Source organism: Macaca thibetana, chromosome 7 (genome assembly GCF_024542745.1).
Source record: "Macaca thibetana thibetana isolate TM-01 chromosome 7, ASM2454274v1, whole genome shotgun sequence".
Classification (NCBI taxonomy): Eukaryota; Metazoa; Chordata; class Mammalia; order Primates; family Cercopithecidae; genus Macaca; species Macaca thibetana.
This window is the reverse complement of record NC_065584.1, coordinates 13190411-13204519: the sequence shown is the minus strand read 5'-3', so window position 1 is coordinate 13204519 and position 14109 is coordinate 13190411. Positions and strand designations below refer to the sequence as shown.

The 14109-nt window shown below is 51.3% G+C and overlaps 2 protein-coding genes across 3 annotated transcripts in view; both read right to left on the bottom strand.

Annotated features, from left to right (window-relative positions):
- Window positions 1–14109, bottom strand: part of LOC126959657 (alpha-1-antitrypsin) — a 401225-nt gene that overhangs the window by 1485 nt on the left and 385631 nt on the right. Inside the window, exons 2-4 of one of the 2 annotated variants that reach the window (XM_050799090.1) lie at window positions 10501–10569; window positions 2592–3241; window positions 1000–1270 (exon numbers count right to left, since the gene is read on the bottom strand). In XM_050799090.1, the coding sequence (XP_050655047.1) occupies window positions 1000–1270; window positions 2592–3237 (917 nt within the window). In that variant the 5' untranslated portion in view covers window positions 3238–3241; window positions 10501–10569. Of the gene's footprint in view, window positions 1–999; window positions 1271–2591; window positions 3242–8522; window positions 8724–10500; window positions 10570–14109 lie in introns of those variants that run through there. The other variant, XM_050799088.1, reaches the window with a different exon arrangement.
- DDX24 (DEAD-box helicase 24) overlaps window positions 1–14109 on the bottom strand; it is a 463245-nt gene that overhangs the window by 342412 nt on the left and 106724 nt on the right. The gene's annotated exons all lie outside the window — the stretch shown is intronic.

The following is a 14109-nucleotide window of genomic DNA, read 5'->3' as shown; positions in this document are numbered from 1 at the left end:
CCACCTCCTCTGAGATTCTAGGTGTACTGGAAGCATGTCTCATCCTGCCCTGTAGTGTTTGGTCACTGGGCCCCCAGCCTGAAACATCCCCAGGGCCCTATACCCAGAGGAACATGGGCTGGTGGCAGTGCCCCCAGAAGACTGACCACACCAGGCTGAGTGCTCCCCTCTTGTTTTCCATGGGGAGACAGAGCCGCCCCGAGCAGGGTCTGGTGTGAGTGGGCAGCCTGCCTTTGGGCTCTCTGATCAGTTACCCTCTCAGCCTCCTTGTTCTTTCTCAACCCCTGGAGCAGGGACCTCAGGAGGTGCTGGCGTGAAACAAAGAAATTCCAGCCTCAATTCCTATTATGAACCCAACACCTTTTGTATTTTCATCTTGGTTTTACAGTGTACAAAATAAACTAGATAGGAGGGCATGGGCATAATTACGAATGCACACAGACACACTAATGTGTGACTCATATTGGAGTATCATTTACTACAGGGCACCCAATCTAACAGCACCGATAAAGTGACAGAGAAACTCAAGCCTTTTGCTAACATGCCCTGGCTATTCCAATTTTGAACCTTGCTTTTCTGGGCCTAGCCACACAGGCTCTTCCCCCATCCCCACAGGGACAGTCTACCCTTGAACTCCACACTCCACTACTGCCTTTGCCAGGAAGCCCATCTGTTCCCTTTTGGTTCTGCCAGAACGTGTGGTGGTGCTGCTGTCCCTGTCCTGGGCACTGCATATTGGGAAGGGACAGTGTCCGCGCTGGAGTGGGAAGTCCCCAAGGACGAGACCTTTACCTCCTCACCCCTGGGTACTGTCCTGCTCATGGAGCATGGCCGGTGCCACCTGAACTCAGTGGTGGCCTCATTCTGGAAGCCAAGTTTATGCAGAGCAGCAGTGACCCAGGGATGTAGTGTTCACCCTCTCCAACCCTCTGGTCAGTTCTGATGGGCCTCAGAAGAGGTGTGGGCAGCTTCTTGGTCACCCTCAGGTTGGGGAATCACCTGCTGTTTTCATTTTCCAGGAACTTGGTGATGATATCATGGGTGAGTTCATTTTCCAGGTGCTGCAGTTTCCCCTCATCAGGCAGGAAGAAGATGGCGGTGGCATTGCCCAGGTATTTCATCAGCAGCACCCAGCTGGACAGCTTCTCACAGTGGTAGATGTTAAACATGCCTAAACGCCTCATCATGGGCACCTTCACGGTGGTCGCCTGGTCCACGTGGAAGTCCTCTTCCTTGGTGGCCTCAGCGTCAAAGGGTCTCTCCCATTTGCCTGGACAGAGAGGGTAAGGCGGGCATCAGTAGGGGTGGGTGAAGGTTTGGAAGAGTGTGGCAGAATAAAGGAGCCATCTGTCCCCTCCCTGAGAAGCCCTGAACCCCCTTGACGACACACATCCCTCAAGCCTCAGCTTCATCATCTGCAAAAGGTGCTGAAACCAACCATCCAGGCTGCCAAAAAGGTCTGTGTGGAGATAATTCAAAACTAGAGGAAGATGCAGAATTTCTACATCGCAGAGATGTAAGGCTAAGAGATGCCATCCTGACTGTGCATTTTATTGGAATCGTATGTTTATTTGAGGGTGTCTTGGATATTACAAATAAAATGTTGGAGCATCAGGCATATTTGTTACCTCCTGTCTAAGGCTCCCTGCCTCTTGTTAATTGGCAGCTCAGTTATTCATTCAGGGCAAACATTCTGCTTACTATTCCTGAGGGTTTTCTTTATCCCCTGGATTGGCAGGGGAAATGCAGATGCCTGAGCAGCCTCCCCTCTGCCATGCCAAGAGAGCTTCACCACCGAGGCATGCAGAGTGGGCAGGGGCCTCAGGGACCCCGATCCCAGCTTTCTCATTGGACAGAAGGAGGAGACTGGGGCTGGAGAGGGACCGGGGCCTGCCCTAAGCCACAGCAGAGCCAGGACCCCAGTTGTGCTGACTGCAGCCTGGCTGCTCTCCACTGCCCTCCTTTGCCTCAAGAGCACCCCTCAGGGGCAGGAAGGCAGCCTGAGATACAGAGGAGTCCCCCACCTACTGTATGCCACACTTTTCCCAAGGTGTTTGTCACTTGTTTAATCCTAAAAAAAACCTGACAGCAAGAATGGTATTTTGTCCATGCTAAGATGGGAAATTAGCACCTCAAGGAGGTAGAATGCATTGTTCGGTGTCAAAAGCTAATAGTGGTAGAGGCGGGATTTGAACCCAGGTCTTTCAGACTGCAAAACTGATACTGATTCTGGGACACTAGAGTCGTCTAAAGTACGTTCCATGAAACTATCCCTTTATGCAGTATATTACAATTTGTTCTATAGTTCTAAGCATTATATATTCTACATATACAGTACACACAAGGACATTAAAGGCTCTGGAAAGTTCTGCAGAGCTGTCAGCGGTTTTGACAATTTAATCTATTATTCCCTCAAATTACTCAATGATGGAAAACATTTTAGTGTTTGTGTGTAGAAAATTGAAGAGCCCACACTGACATGCATTTCTATAGCCCATAATGCATTGCCAAGGAGAGTTCAAGAGATGATGGTTTGAGAATATTTTTGGTTGTTTCTATGGGAACAGCTCAGGCTGGTTTTGCAACCTTACCTTTAAAGAAGATGTAATTCACCAGAGCAAAAACTGTGTCTCTGTCAAGCTCCTTGACCAAATCCACAATTTTCCCTTGAGTTTCCTTCTCCACGTAATTGTTGATCTGTTTCTTGGCCTCTTCGGTGTCCTCAAAGTTGACAGAGAAGGCTTCTGAGTGGTACAGTTTTTTGACATCCTCCAAAAACTTATCCACTACCTTCAGGCTCTTGTTGAGGAACAGGCCGTTGCCGGTGGTCAGCTGGAGCTGGCTGTCTGGCTTGTTGAGGGTATGGAGGAGTTCCTGGAAGCCTTCATGGACCTGAGCCTCCGGAATCTCCGTGACGTTGAAATTCAGGCCCTCCAGGATTTCACTGTGAGTGTCAGCCTTGGTCCCCAGGGAGAGCATTGCAAAGGCTGTAGCGATGCTCACTGGGGAGAAGAAGATATTGGTGCTGTTGGACTGGTGTGCCAGCTGGCGGTATAGGCTGAAGCCGAACTCAGCCAGGCTGGGGGTGATCTTGTTGAGGGTTGGGTGGTCCTGATCATGGTGGGATGTATCCGTCTTTTGGGCAGCATCTCCCTGGGGATCCTCAGCCAGAGAGCCGGGGAGCAGGCAGCACAGGCCTGCCAGCAGGAGGACACCCCATGAGACAGAAGATGGCATTGTCCTGCAAGACAGAGACGGGGGCCAGGCCCCGAGTCAGGGCACATGATGACTCCCAGTGACCCGGGATTGACACCACGTGGAAGTGCCTAAGGCTTATTAAACCAGCCTGTGCCAAGTACTTGCTGACATCAGTAACACTGAAAGAATCAGAAGAATAGCAAAATGTATGTAGTGCTTACCATATGCCAAGCACTGTTCTACGTGCGCACATGTGTTAACTCATTGCTTTCTTGTAACAATCCTGTGAGGTGCTGATGCTACTATCCTTCTTTTTCAGATGAAGAAACCAAAGCCAGAGAGATTAGGTCACCTATTCAATGTCACTGAGGAAGTAAAGTAGCAGAACCAGAATCCTACATCTAGGTCCTGCGCCCAGGCTCTGGACGGCTCCACTTACATCTGCAATGACCCTAAGATGCAAGTGGTACAGCCACTGTTTTACAAAAGAAGCAAATGAGGCATAAGAAGAGGAATGGGCCTGGCCACAATTATCCAGGAATCGGGCCAGATCAGAATGAAGAATCACGTCAAGCTAGAAGCCCTTGGAGGGCTTCTATCTAATCCCACTGTTGAGTGGCCAGGGACACTGCTGCACAGAAGGGAAATGCATCTTGCACAATGGCACCAGCTAGAGCATGGTGGGGCTGTGATTAAATCCCCTGGGAGCTGTTCCCCCCCAACACTCACAAGGATCCTCAGCCCTTAGGGTTTTTTCCTAAGAGAGGGGGCTGTCCCCACAATGCTCTGTGGTCCCAGCCACAAGAATAGGCTGATGTCCCTGCAGTCAGCTCACCTGCCATCTGGATCACCAATGGTGTCCCAGTTCTGGGCTCTTGCTGTCAGGGACTTTAGAGAAGCTCATCTCTCCTGTAAAGCAAGGCTTTGTGCTGCTTTAAAGGAGATGGGGGTGGTGGGAAGTGAAAAAGCATCTCTTTTAGCTTCAGATAGACCTGGGATCTAATCTGACTCTGTCACTTTCCAGGTGTATGAGCCAGGACACGTCATTTATCTCCCTGGTCCTCATTTTGCCTCATACATGAAGTGAGGCTGTTGGAAGAATTTAGTGAAATAAGTCTAGACACCAAACCTTACATCAAAAGGATCTGAGAGGGCAACCCTTTTGAGGGAGGGGTTGACAGGTGTTGCAAATTCAAAGCCTTCAGGTGATAGTCCAGTGAGGAATACATGTTTCATAGCTGGGGCTGAGACAATAGGGAGTGGTGGGGCCTGTGGCTGAACCGGCGAGAGCAGGCTCTGCTGAGCAATGGTCAAAGTCAGTGTCATCCACAGCAACGCAGAGCCTGCCATGCCCCACAGTGCTCCTTCTACTCCAGATATGCCCAGACTTCGGACCATCAATCTGCAGCCCCCTAAGTAGAACCTGCTGTCTACACAGATGGGAAAACTGAGGTCCTAGCTGAGGAGAATATGCCTGGCAGCCACATAGTTAACTACTAGTCACAAAAGTAAAATCATCATCTTAACAAAATACAAAGAAAAAGGTGTCCTTGAATTTGGGAAATGAAACACTGGAGAAAAAAGTTGGAAATAACAAATATTGAGATTCATTGACCCCCCTGGACTGTTAAAAGTTTCTTTCCAGTAAAGCAACAAAATGAAGCCTAAAGCTGGTTTCTCTCTACCACCTTTCTCCTGGCCCTCTTGCCTCTAAGTAATCCAAATGGAACGGACCACACACTACATAATACATGTTTGTATTTTTCTTCAACTAGCTAGTGTTGTTAGAACTGAAGACGGTGCTAAAATTAGTGCTGTATATTTCCATCTCCCTTAGGTTTCTCTTTCACTTCCCAGCTGGATTTTGTGCAGTCCTTCATGGTTTATGGAAATTCCCCCATCATTACAGGGCTCAGAGGGCAGGAGGGAGTTGGGCCTCTGCAGGGTGGGGACACTAAATACGCTGAGTGGCCTTAGGGCCAGAAGTTGTGGCTTCTAGTCCTGGCAGGGCCATCACTATCCATTTGGCCTTGAGTAAGCATCCCCTGGTCCTGGGGCCTCACTCTCCCCAGTTGTGCAAAGTGGGGCTGGGAGAAGACCTCACTGGGGACCTCTGTACGCTAACATAGGATTTTTTTTTTTTTTTTTTGAGACAGAGTCTCGCTTTATCCCCCAGGCTAGAGTGCAGTGGTGTGATCTTGGCTCACTGAAACCTCTGCCTCCCGGGTTCAAGCAGTTCTCCTGCCTCAGTTTCCCAAGTAGCTGGGATTACAGGCACATGCCACCACGTCTGGCTAATTTTTGTATTTTTAGTAGAGACGAGATTTCACCATGTTGGCCAGGCAGGTCTTGAAATCCTGACCTCTTGATCCGCCTGCCTCGGCCTCCCAAAGTGCTGGGGTTACAGGTGAGTGTCACTGCACCCAGCCAGGATTCTTGGTTAGAATGGCATCTGGGTTCGATGTAGCAAAACAGATGGAGAAGAGGCACCCTCCTAGACAGGAGGCTGCTGGGCTCAAAGGAGGTGGCGAGGCTGGTGCAGGGAGGGTGGAGAGGGGGTGACAGCTGGGAGGAGCACAATTCCCCACACCCATCCATCTTTCCTGGCGTCACATCACCTCCTCTGGTTTCCTCCTTTCACAGTGAAGAGTTTGAAGCCCAGAGAGGGTCAGGGCCTTGTCGAGGCCATACAGCAAGTTGGTGACAAAGCTGGAACAAGTCTTGGCTTTCCCAGCACTCAGATCACGGACTGAGACAGCTGTGCCCTCAAATCTCAGATGATGAATGGCAGAATTGGGCTCTGACATTGGTCTCAAGCATCGTGTTGGGTTCATTATGCCTCCCAAGCTGTTCCTTATAGCATCAGGACTCCAAAACCTGCTCTCTCCTGGCCCTTCTATCAGAGGCAGCACCCTGCACCCTCAAAAGCTAGTGCCTGGGAGGGCGGCTGGAGAGGAGAAAGTAGATGGTCAAGTACCCCATGGTGTATGGACACTGAGGCCAAGCTTTAAAACAGAAGAATGAAGACTTCATGGTGACATTTCTGGAACTGGGGCAGGTGGGAGCACCCTTTGCAGGGCCAGGGAGAGGGAAGCAAGCCACTTCCTGCCTAATCTCACACCATTTCTACCCGGGAGCATAAAATAAGGGACCAAGAGCAACCCAGCAGGGTGCAGGGAAGAGAATCTCGCCTATGGTCAAATGACCTGTTGAAATGGGCAATAAATAAACCCAAGTGTGACCAGGCCCTGTCACTTACTGGCAGGGGGCCCGGGGTAAATGACTTCACTTCTGTGAGCATTGGCTTCAGAGCTATACAGTGGAGAAAAGAATCCCTTGGAGAGAGATGAGGAATAACTGACGTAATGCGTGAGTGGGCACCAGGTGCGGAAGCCGTCCCTGTGCCTGCACAGAGGTTGAGCTCCTGCCCGAGAGATGGCAGATTTCTTCCTGCCAGCTGCTGCGCTCCCCAGGACCCATTTCAGCAGGAGGGGGCTCCTGCTCAGCAGTGAACAGCATCTGAGTTTGGCCAATTTTCCATTAAATTCTCCAAGTATTTGTTTACTGCCTGCTAGCTGCCTAACCTATGCTAAGCAAACATCAACCTCAGTGTCACCATCATTGCCACACTTACTAACACCAGGCGATTTACAGGCACTGTATCATCTAATCTGTCCTCAAAGCTTACCCTATGAGGTGCAAATGATTAACCCTATTTTATAGACAGAAAAATTGAGGCCCAAAGAGGATTAAATAACTCACTAAAAATCACAGAGCTACTTGCTTACAAAACTGAGATTTAATCCCAGATGTTTTGTCTGGGATTAAACAGATGTGACTGCAAAACCTGACATTTAATCATCTCTGTGTACAAAGCTGGAGCCAGAAGTCTTGAACCAGAAGATTTCAGAGGTGGCCTGGCTAAATGAAGAGGGGCAGCCTCAGTTTGTGGCTAGAATTAGAGGCTCTCAGGCCAGATTGCTCCAGATCAACTTGCTATTAACTGTGTGACCTTGGACACGTTACTTAACCTCTCTGAACCTCAGTTTCCTGGAGATGAGAAAGGTGGACTTTGTCATAGAGTTATTGTGAAATTAAATATGCACAAAATACCAAGAAGTGCCTGGTGCACAGTAAGTTCTCAAGAATACCAGTTCTTGCTGCTAGTGCTGCAGGTCTTTTAGAGGCGTTCTATGGGAAACTGGCCAGCTTGGCCTTGGTCAGCTTTTTGACCCCTGTCTCCAAACTCAGTGCAGGAAAAATTAAATTCTTCCAACACTCCAGAGATCAAGGTCGGGTGGGGTGAGGGGAGGGGACAGAGGTCAAAGGTTATCATGTTTTGCCCAAGAGAACAGAGAGGTTGAGCAACTGTCTGAAGTCACCGAGCATCAGAGAGGCCTCAAGTCCAGCCCAGGCTTCCTGTTCCCCATCCAGCGCCTGAGACCTGAGAGAAACGGTGAGCACTAGGGCCAGGCTCAGGATTTCGGGGCCTGGAGCCAGGTGCCTGAGCCCAAATTATGGATGGTGTGTGATTTGGGGCCAGTTATTAACCACTCGGTCCCCAACTTCCTCATCTGTAAAATGGGAATCACCCTGGTAACTGCCTTGGAGGGTTATGAGGCTTAATCGTGCACAGAGCTTAGCCGTGGGCTGGCACAGAGCGATTATTCAGGAATGCCAGCTTGAACCCTGGGTGACGGTGCCCCTCACAGCTTCCTGTCCTCCACTGGGACAGGAGGGCCCAGAGGTCCACAGTGCAGGGGGAGACCCATCTTGATGTAAGGCTGAGACCTGGCACAGGTCTGTTCCTGGCCATATCTGGAGGGGATGGAGAATGTGAGCCGGCGTTCCTGCTCACCCCTCCCTGAACCTTAACCTCCTCATCCATAGAAGGGGAAAAAGATGCGTGTCCAAGTAGTAGGAGAGGTGGTGAGGCTTACAGGAGACAACAGATAGGAACCCCCTGACAGACACAGGAGCTGCACAAACAGAAAGAAATGACTGCGCTTCCTTGCTGTTGCTGTATCTTGGGGTGCCAGGACCGCGGAGCTAGACACCCTCGTGCACTTCTGCTTACAAAAGCCAGTGTATCCACCAGTAGGTACTGAGTGGGGACCGGGCAGGACTGGGAAGCAGGACACAACCCTCATGGCTGCTGTTATTACGACAATAGGAGCCCAGCTGCAGCCCCTCCATCTGCCCGGCACCTCAGCGGGCGGATACCCGCTCCACAACCCCCCTCCTGCCCCAGACCTGCTGCCTGCCTGGGCCGTGGGGGACTCAGAAGCCTCTCCAGAACCTCTCGCAGTGAAAGGCATACTTACGATTCACCGTCCCAGGTCAGTGGTGGTGCCTGAGGCTGAGGAGACAGAGCCCTGTCCTTGTCCGTATTTAAGCAGTGGGTGCAGAGGGGCAACGGGGGAGGCTGCTGGTGAATATTAACCAAGATCACCCCAGTTACCGGAGGAGCAAACAGGGACTAAGTTCACAGGCTGGGCGCTGAGTCGCCCGCCCACGCTGTCCGGACGCTCTGCCTGAGCAGCATACAGCCTCCACTGCACGTACCAAAAGGAGTCATTGTACCTGGCTCAGAAACCACAGTGTCCTGCGTCCAAGGTGGAGGGGGTGGCGTGAGTCAGCCAGTCGCTGGGAGAGTACCACTTTGCTGGCCCTCTGCTCTCACTGCAGAATCCTTAGCGGCCGTTCCACTGGTAGCAAGATCTACCATTTACTAATTCACCCCGAAATGCCTGATGCTGAAGACTGATGCCGCCCTGGGAGATCAGAGTGGGTTAGAGCCCATTTGACGGATGAGGAAACTGAGGCTCAGAGCAGAGAGGCCGCTCATCCGAAGTTACCCAGTCAGCCTTAGACACAAAAACCCTCTTGATTGTCCGGATGGAAAAATGGAGCATGACTGAGGCAGACACAAGCGTCAGGCCGGCATGGGGGACCATGAGACAGGGTAGAGGTGGGAGAGCAAATCTGTAAAGAAGCGTGATGCTGTCTCAGGCAGGCCGCTTCACCTGTTTGAACCAGGAAGTGTTTCACCTGCATCCTAGAGAGTTGGAAGTCTCATTCCCAAGCATGCTTGTGAAGTGCCTTGGGTGAAGTGCCTGGCACACAGTAGACTCTTTATGTGGGTCTGCACAGCCCTCTGCTTAGCCTGCCCCGCAGGCTGCTCAGAGCAGGAGGGGGTTCAATTCTGACCAGCCTCAGGCCTGTTTCTGTTTCTGCTCCTGGAAAATCAGTGTGATGCGTATACAGCTTGGATTTTCTTTGGGAATACGGCCCCCATCCTGGGGTTGATGGAGGTCTTCGGGGACTACTGGGGATGGAAGGGAGGGGTGGTACAGGGTTGAGGCCAGTAGGGCCCCACTTGATTGCAATCCCTTTAAAAGCCTAAATCAGATTGCATCACCCTTTGTGCAATGTGCAAACTTGCTTGGGAGCTGGCGTACGTGCCGTGGATACTTCCAGAATGAATGGATGAGTGCGTTTTTTGCCCCTTCTGTCATTCACCAGTCCCACTTATGCCTCCACCTTGGGGCTCTACCAGGCGAGTGACCCACAGGATCCTCCAGCACACATATTCAGACCAGGGAACCCACTTACTGGCTGTGAGGCCTCAGGTGAGTTGTTTAACTGCTCTGAGCCTCAATTTCCCCATCTGTAAAATGGGGACGGTGACGGTATGTACCTTGTTGAGCTGCTGTGAGGATTAAAATGCAACAGTTCAAGGACAGCTCAGAGCTGGGTGCTGGGTGTGCCCGGAAAGTCCCTTCTGATGCTGTCCTTCCTCCCCCATGTCAGGGGTCACTGGGGTGGGGTGGGCCACATTTGAAGAGCTTTCCTCCAGGCAGTCTCATTCAGTTACCCTGTGAGGGGAGTAGGTACCACCCTCTTTTCAGGCAGTGGGAAACTGAGCTCAGACTCCCCTCCCCTTCTCTCTGAGCTCTCTTCCCTGCCAGCTCCATGCCTTGGCTTCAGGGCCCCTGTCCTTCCCCTGAGCTGGCTGAATGGATATTCTGCTACTCTACGTCTACTCACAGCTCCAGTGCTGGGCTGTGGTTGAGGTCGCCTGCCCTCGGTACCTCCTGGGCATTTCTTCCCCTCTCTGAGCCTTCATTTTCCCATCTGTGCCATGACCCCCACTCCAAGCCCCACTGTCCCTCCCATCTGTGGAACAGAGTGAGCAGCAGCAGCATTGTCCCACCTTTCCTGCTCTCCTCAAGCTCCGTCTCCTCTGGCAGGCACAGGAGAGTGGCCTGGGGGCTGGCAGAAGGTTGCCGCCCCTCCTACCTGGAATTCCTGGCAGCAGCAGTGGCTAGGCCTTCCTCAGAGTGCCGATCCCCTCCTCCTCCTTTGCTCAGCTCAGTACTCTGAGGGTTGCCGCGTGGAGGCAGTGCACGCCCTGGGCACAGGGCCCAGTTCCTGCCCACCCAGGAAGTTGGCCTCGGGTGGCGGGTGGCGGAGGCAATAGGTTGGGGAGGGGCGGGGAGCTTGGGCAGGAAGGGGCCTTGCCCATTGCCAGGCAGACACAAGACTGGGCCCTCATAAACTCAGAAAGCCCTGCATATCACCTGTTCTACCCGCCCTGTCAGCTCTGTGACCCAGGACGAGTCACCCTCTCCCTTTGAGCTACCGTAAAAGGTGCAGTCACACTGCCCAGAGGATTACTAGAAATGACAGGCCTTGCCCTCCTGGCACAGACCTGGCACCAACATCTGGCAGGTTTCTGGGGCCAGTTGCAGAGGGAAGAGGACTGAGCCACCTATGACATGCCCAGTGGGCAGCCCTGCGGCTGGGCAGGTCTGTGTGCACTGGGGAGGTGTGTGTCATAGGACCTGGCTGGGTGCAGAAGGGATTGCAGCGGGGAGCTGGGGCATTTGGAGGAGGAATGAAGAAAGCATGGGTGGGAGCAGGTGGGGCAAGTAAGGGGCTCAGAATTTGGGGTCCTGTTCTTTTGGTTCCAGGGCTCTAGGCTCAGCCCTTGCCCTGCTCTGGACATCCATCCTGGGAGGAAGGGCTGGGATGATCTGGGAAAATGCACCAGGACAAAACCCCAGGCGGTAGGGGGAGGTGGGAGCACTCAGTGGCCATTCACAAGGACACTGTGACCCCAGGAACCCCAGGACACGATGGGGAAAGTCTTGTCCACTCGGTTACTTCCAGAATTGTCTATTGCAGCATCTGGGCTGATCCCCTCAGAGGAAATGCGTCATGGGAAGATCCTGTGAGCTGGTAATGAACAAGGGGCATCTGGGGAGGCCCTGCCCCATCACAGGGCCCTGCCCGGAGATGGGAGCCTCGTGGTATATGCTGGATAGGGATGTAGGAGTCAAGATTTGGGGTCTGCAGCAAGGAAGCGGGTAAGGGGGTAAGCCTGGCCACAATGTTGGCCAGGCTGGTGCCAGTGGCCTTGGGCCAAGTAAATCCAGACTGAGTGACTGGTCAGGAGAACAACAGTGGACTTCAGGGGAGCTGAACTCATTGGCAAAGTGCCCCGAAGAGTGCTGGCCACCCCACAAACACACACATGCACCATGCACACCCTCGCTCTGCACCCTCCCTCCCAGGCACCAGCTTCCTTCTTTGGGAGGCAGTGCAGGTCACTGGTTAAAGCATGGGCTCAGGATCTAACATCTGGGGTCAAGCCTTAGCTCCACCGCTCTTTCTGTGAGCTCTTAGACAAGCCACTTAACCTCTCTGTGCCTCGATTCCCTCATCTGTGAGATAGGGAGACTCTTAGAAGAGTCACTTCCGTTAGGATTGTGAAGATCAAATGAGGTAATAACATTTAAGCACTTCGGGCAGCCTCTGGCATGGGATGGGCCCCAAGTCAATGCTAACCACCAGAAGCCACAACCTTTGGGGATGTGTCCTCGCTCTGAAAAACCTTATAGACAGGTCTCAGGGGTCTAAGTGGGAGAACAGCTGCTGCGTTTGGCCCCAGACTTGGTGAGCAGCACCTGTTGTTGAGCGATACCTCCTCAGATTCAAACTTCCATTTTTTCCAGAAAGAGGCCGTCAATCCGCTCTTTAGGGGCTCTGCTCATTTTGGCTTCCTGAAGGTGCATCTGCATCTTTCTGAGCACCTGTGACATGCAGAGGATGTGGGGTGACTGGAGCTAAGCGGACTTGGATCTGGGGGAGGGCCTCAGTTCTCTGAGAATTGGTTTCGTTATCTGTAAAATGGGGATAAAAGTCTCTTTCCCACATAGTTGTGAGGCTTAAATGAGGCGATGCTGGTGGGGTATTTAACACAGAGCTCTGTTAGCATAATTGACACTTGTGTCTGTCTTCCTATAACTCATTTAATTGGTGGGGTTAGTTGGGTGTTCAAAGTTTATCTTCCAGGAGATGAATGAATGAAGTTTGCACCATTTGTTTACCTCCTTGAGGGATCTTTCAAATTAACCAACTTGCAAAACCCCAGCAGACACACTTTCCTTCTCTGCGTCACCTCCTGAGCCGCTTCCTGTGTGTCGGGGGGGTGGTGGATTTCTGCTTTTTCTGGAACTATTTGGCCTACTCACAACTTCTTGTTTTTATTCTTCTTTTTTTGAGACAGAGTCTCACTCAGTCACCCAGGCTGGAGTTACAGTGGCGCAATCTTGGCTTACTGCAAACTCCACCTCCTGAATTCCGGAATTGCAAGTGATTCTTGTGCCTCAGCCTCCAGAGTAGCTGGCATTACAGGCATGCGCTACCATTTCCAACTAATTTTTATATTTTTAGTAGTGGCGAGATTTCATCATGTTGGCCACGCTGGTCTCAAACTCCTGGCCTCAAGTGATCCTCCTGCCTCGGCCTCCCAAAGCGCTGGAATTACAGGTGTGAGCCACCATGCCCGGCCTTTACTCTTTATCCTTACTCAGACAGAGAAAAATAAGGCAAAGCTGTACCTTGTAAGGGGCAACATAGTTAAAAGAAGGAAAAAAAATGCATCTATAGCTTCATCCCCTTCTTGTTAAAATTAATAAAACTAATGTTTTATTGCAACTAACCTTTTCTGAACTTTATTTTAACTTTACTCTTTTGAGGTTATGGGCCATGATGGTCACTATGGATTGGAAGATTTAAGAGACGAAATGTGTCCTATTGAACTATAATTATGATTTGATTTTAGATGGCCAACTTGTCTCATTTTGGTCAGTAGGAACCCTTTTAAGTTATCTCTTTATCCCTTTGACAATCTCTGCTGATGTTTCAGCAACACACACTTGCTTTCTGACAAGGCCACCATGTTCATGTTCCAGGTCTGTCTTCATTTTCTCTTGCCCCGAGACACGGCACTGGGGTATCTTCCCTGGGAGAGGAAGTGAACAGGCAGTGACAGAGGCCTTCCGGGAACCACAGGCAGGGCTGAGTATGCAGGACTCACTCTTGCATGGGGACTGTGGGAGACCCAGCAGGACTTTAAGGCTTATTATTCAGAAATACATGCCCTACGTGGGTGGCTTAGATAACAGAGAGCAATAGGGCTCTTAATTTGCCCAACTCTGGCCTTGGCTTCAAATGGTTCGATTTACCCTGTTGACTCCTTCATGTTGACTTTGAGCATTTCTATTTGCTTGATTTTAACAGGTCTCTTGCTTCCATTTTATAATATAAACTCTCCAAATACTCCAACGGTGGTATGCCACCCCCTGAATCGTGGCTAAGAGTCCTTGCACACGTGGCCTCTGCCAGGCCCTGTCTTAAACACTTCATGTGCATCACCTCACTCTATCCTGTGCAGTGGGCACCACTGTTATCTCTTTAAAACAGATGAGGAAACCAAGGCAGAGTGTTACCCTAATGCTGAACCAGGTACCTCCCTCTCTCCCTTCCTCTCTTTCTCCCTGCTTGCTGCTTCCACAACACTTCATACACATCCCTTTGTAACATTAGCATATAGCTAACAGT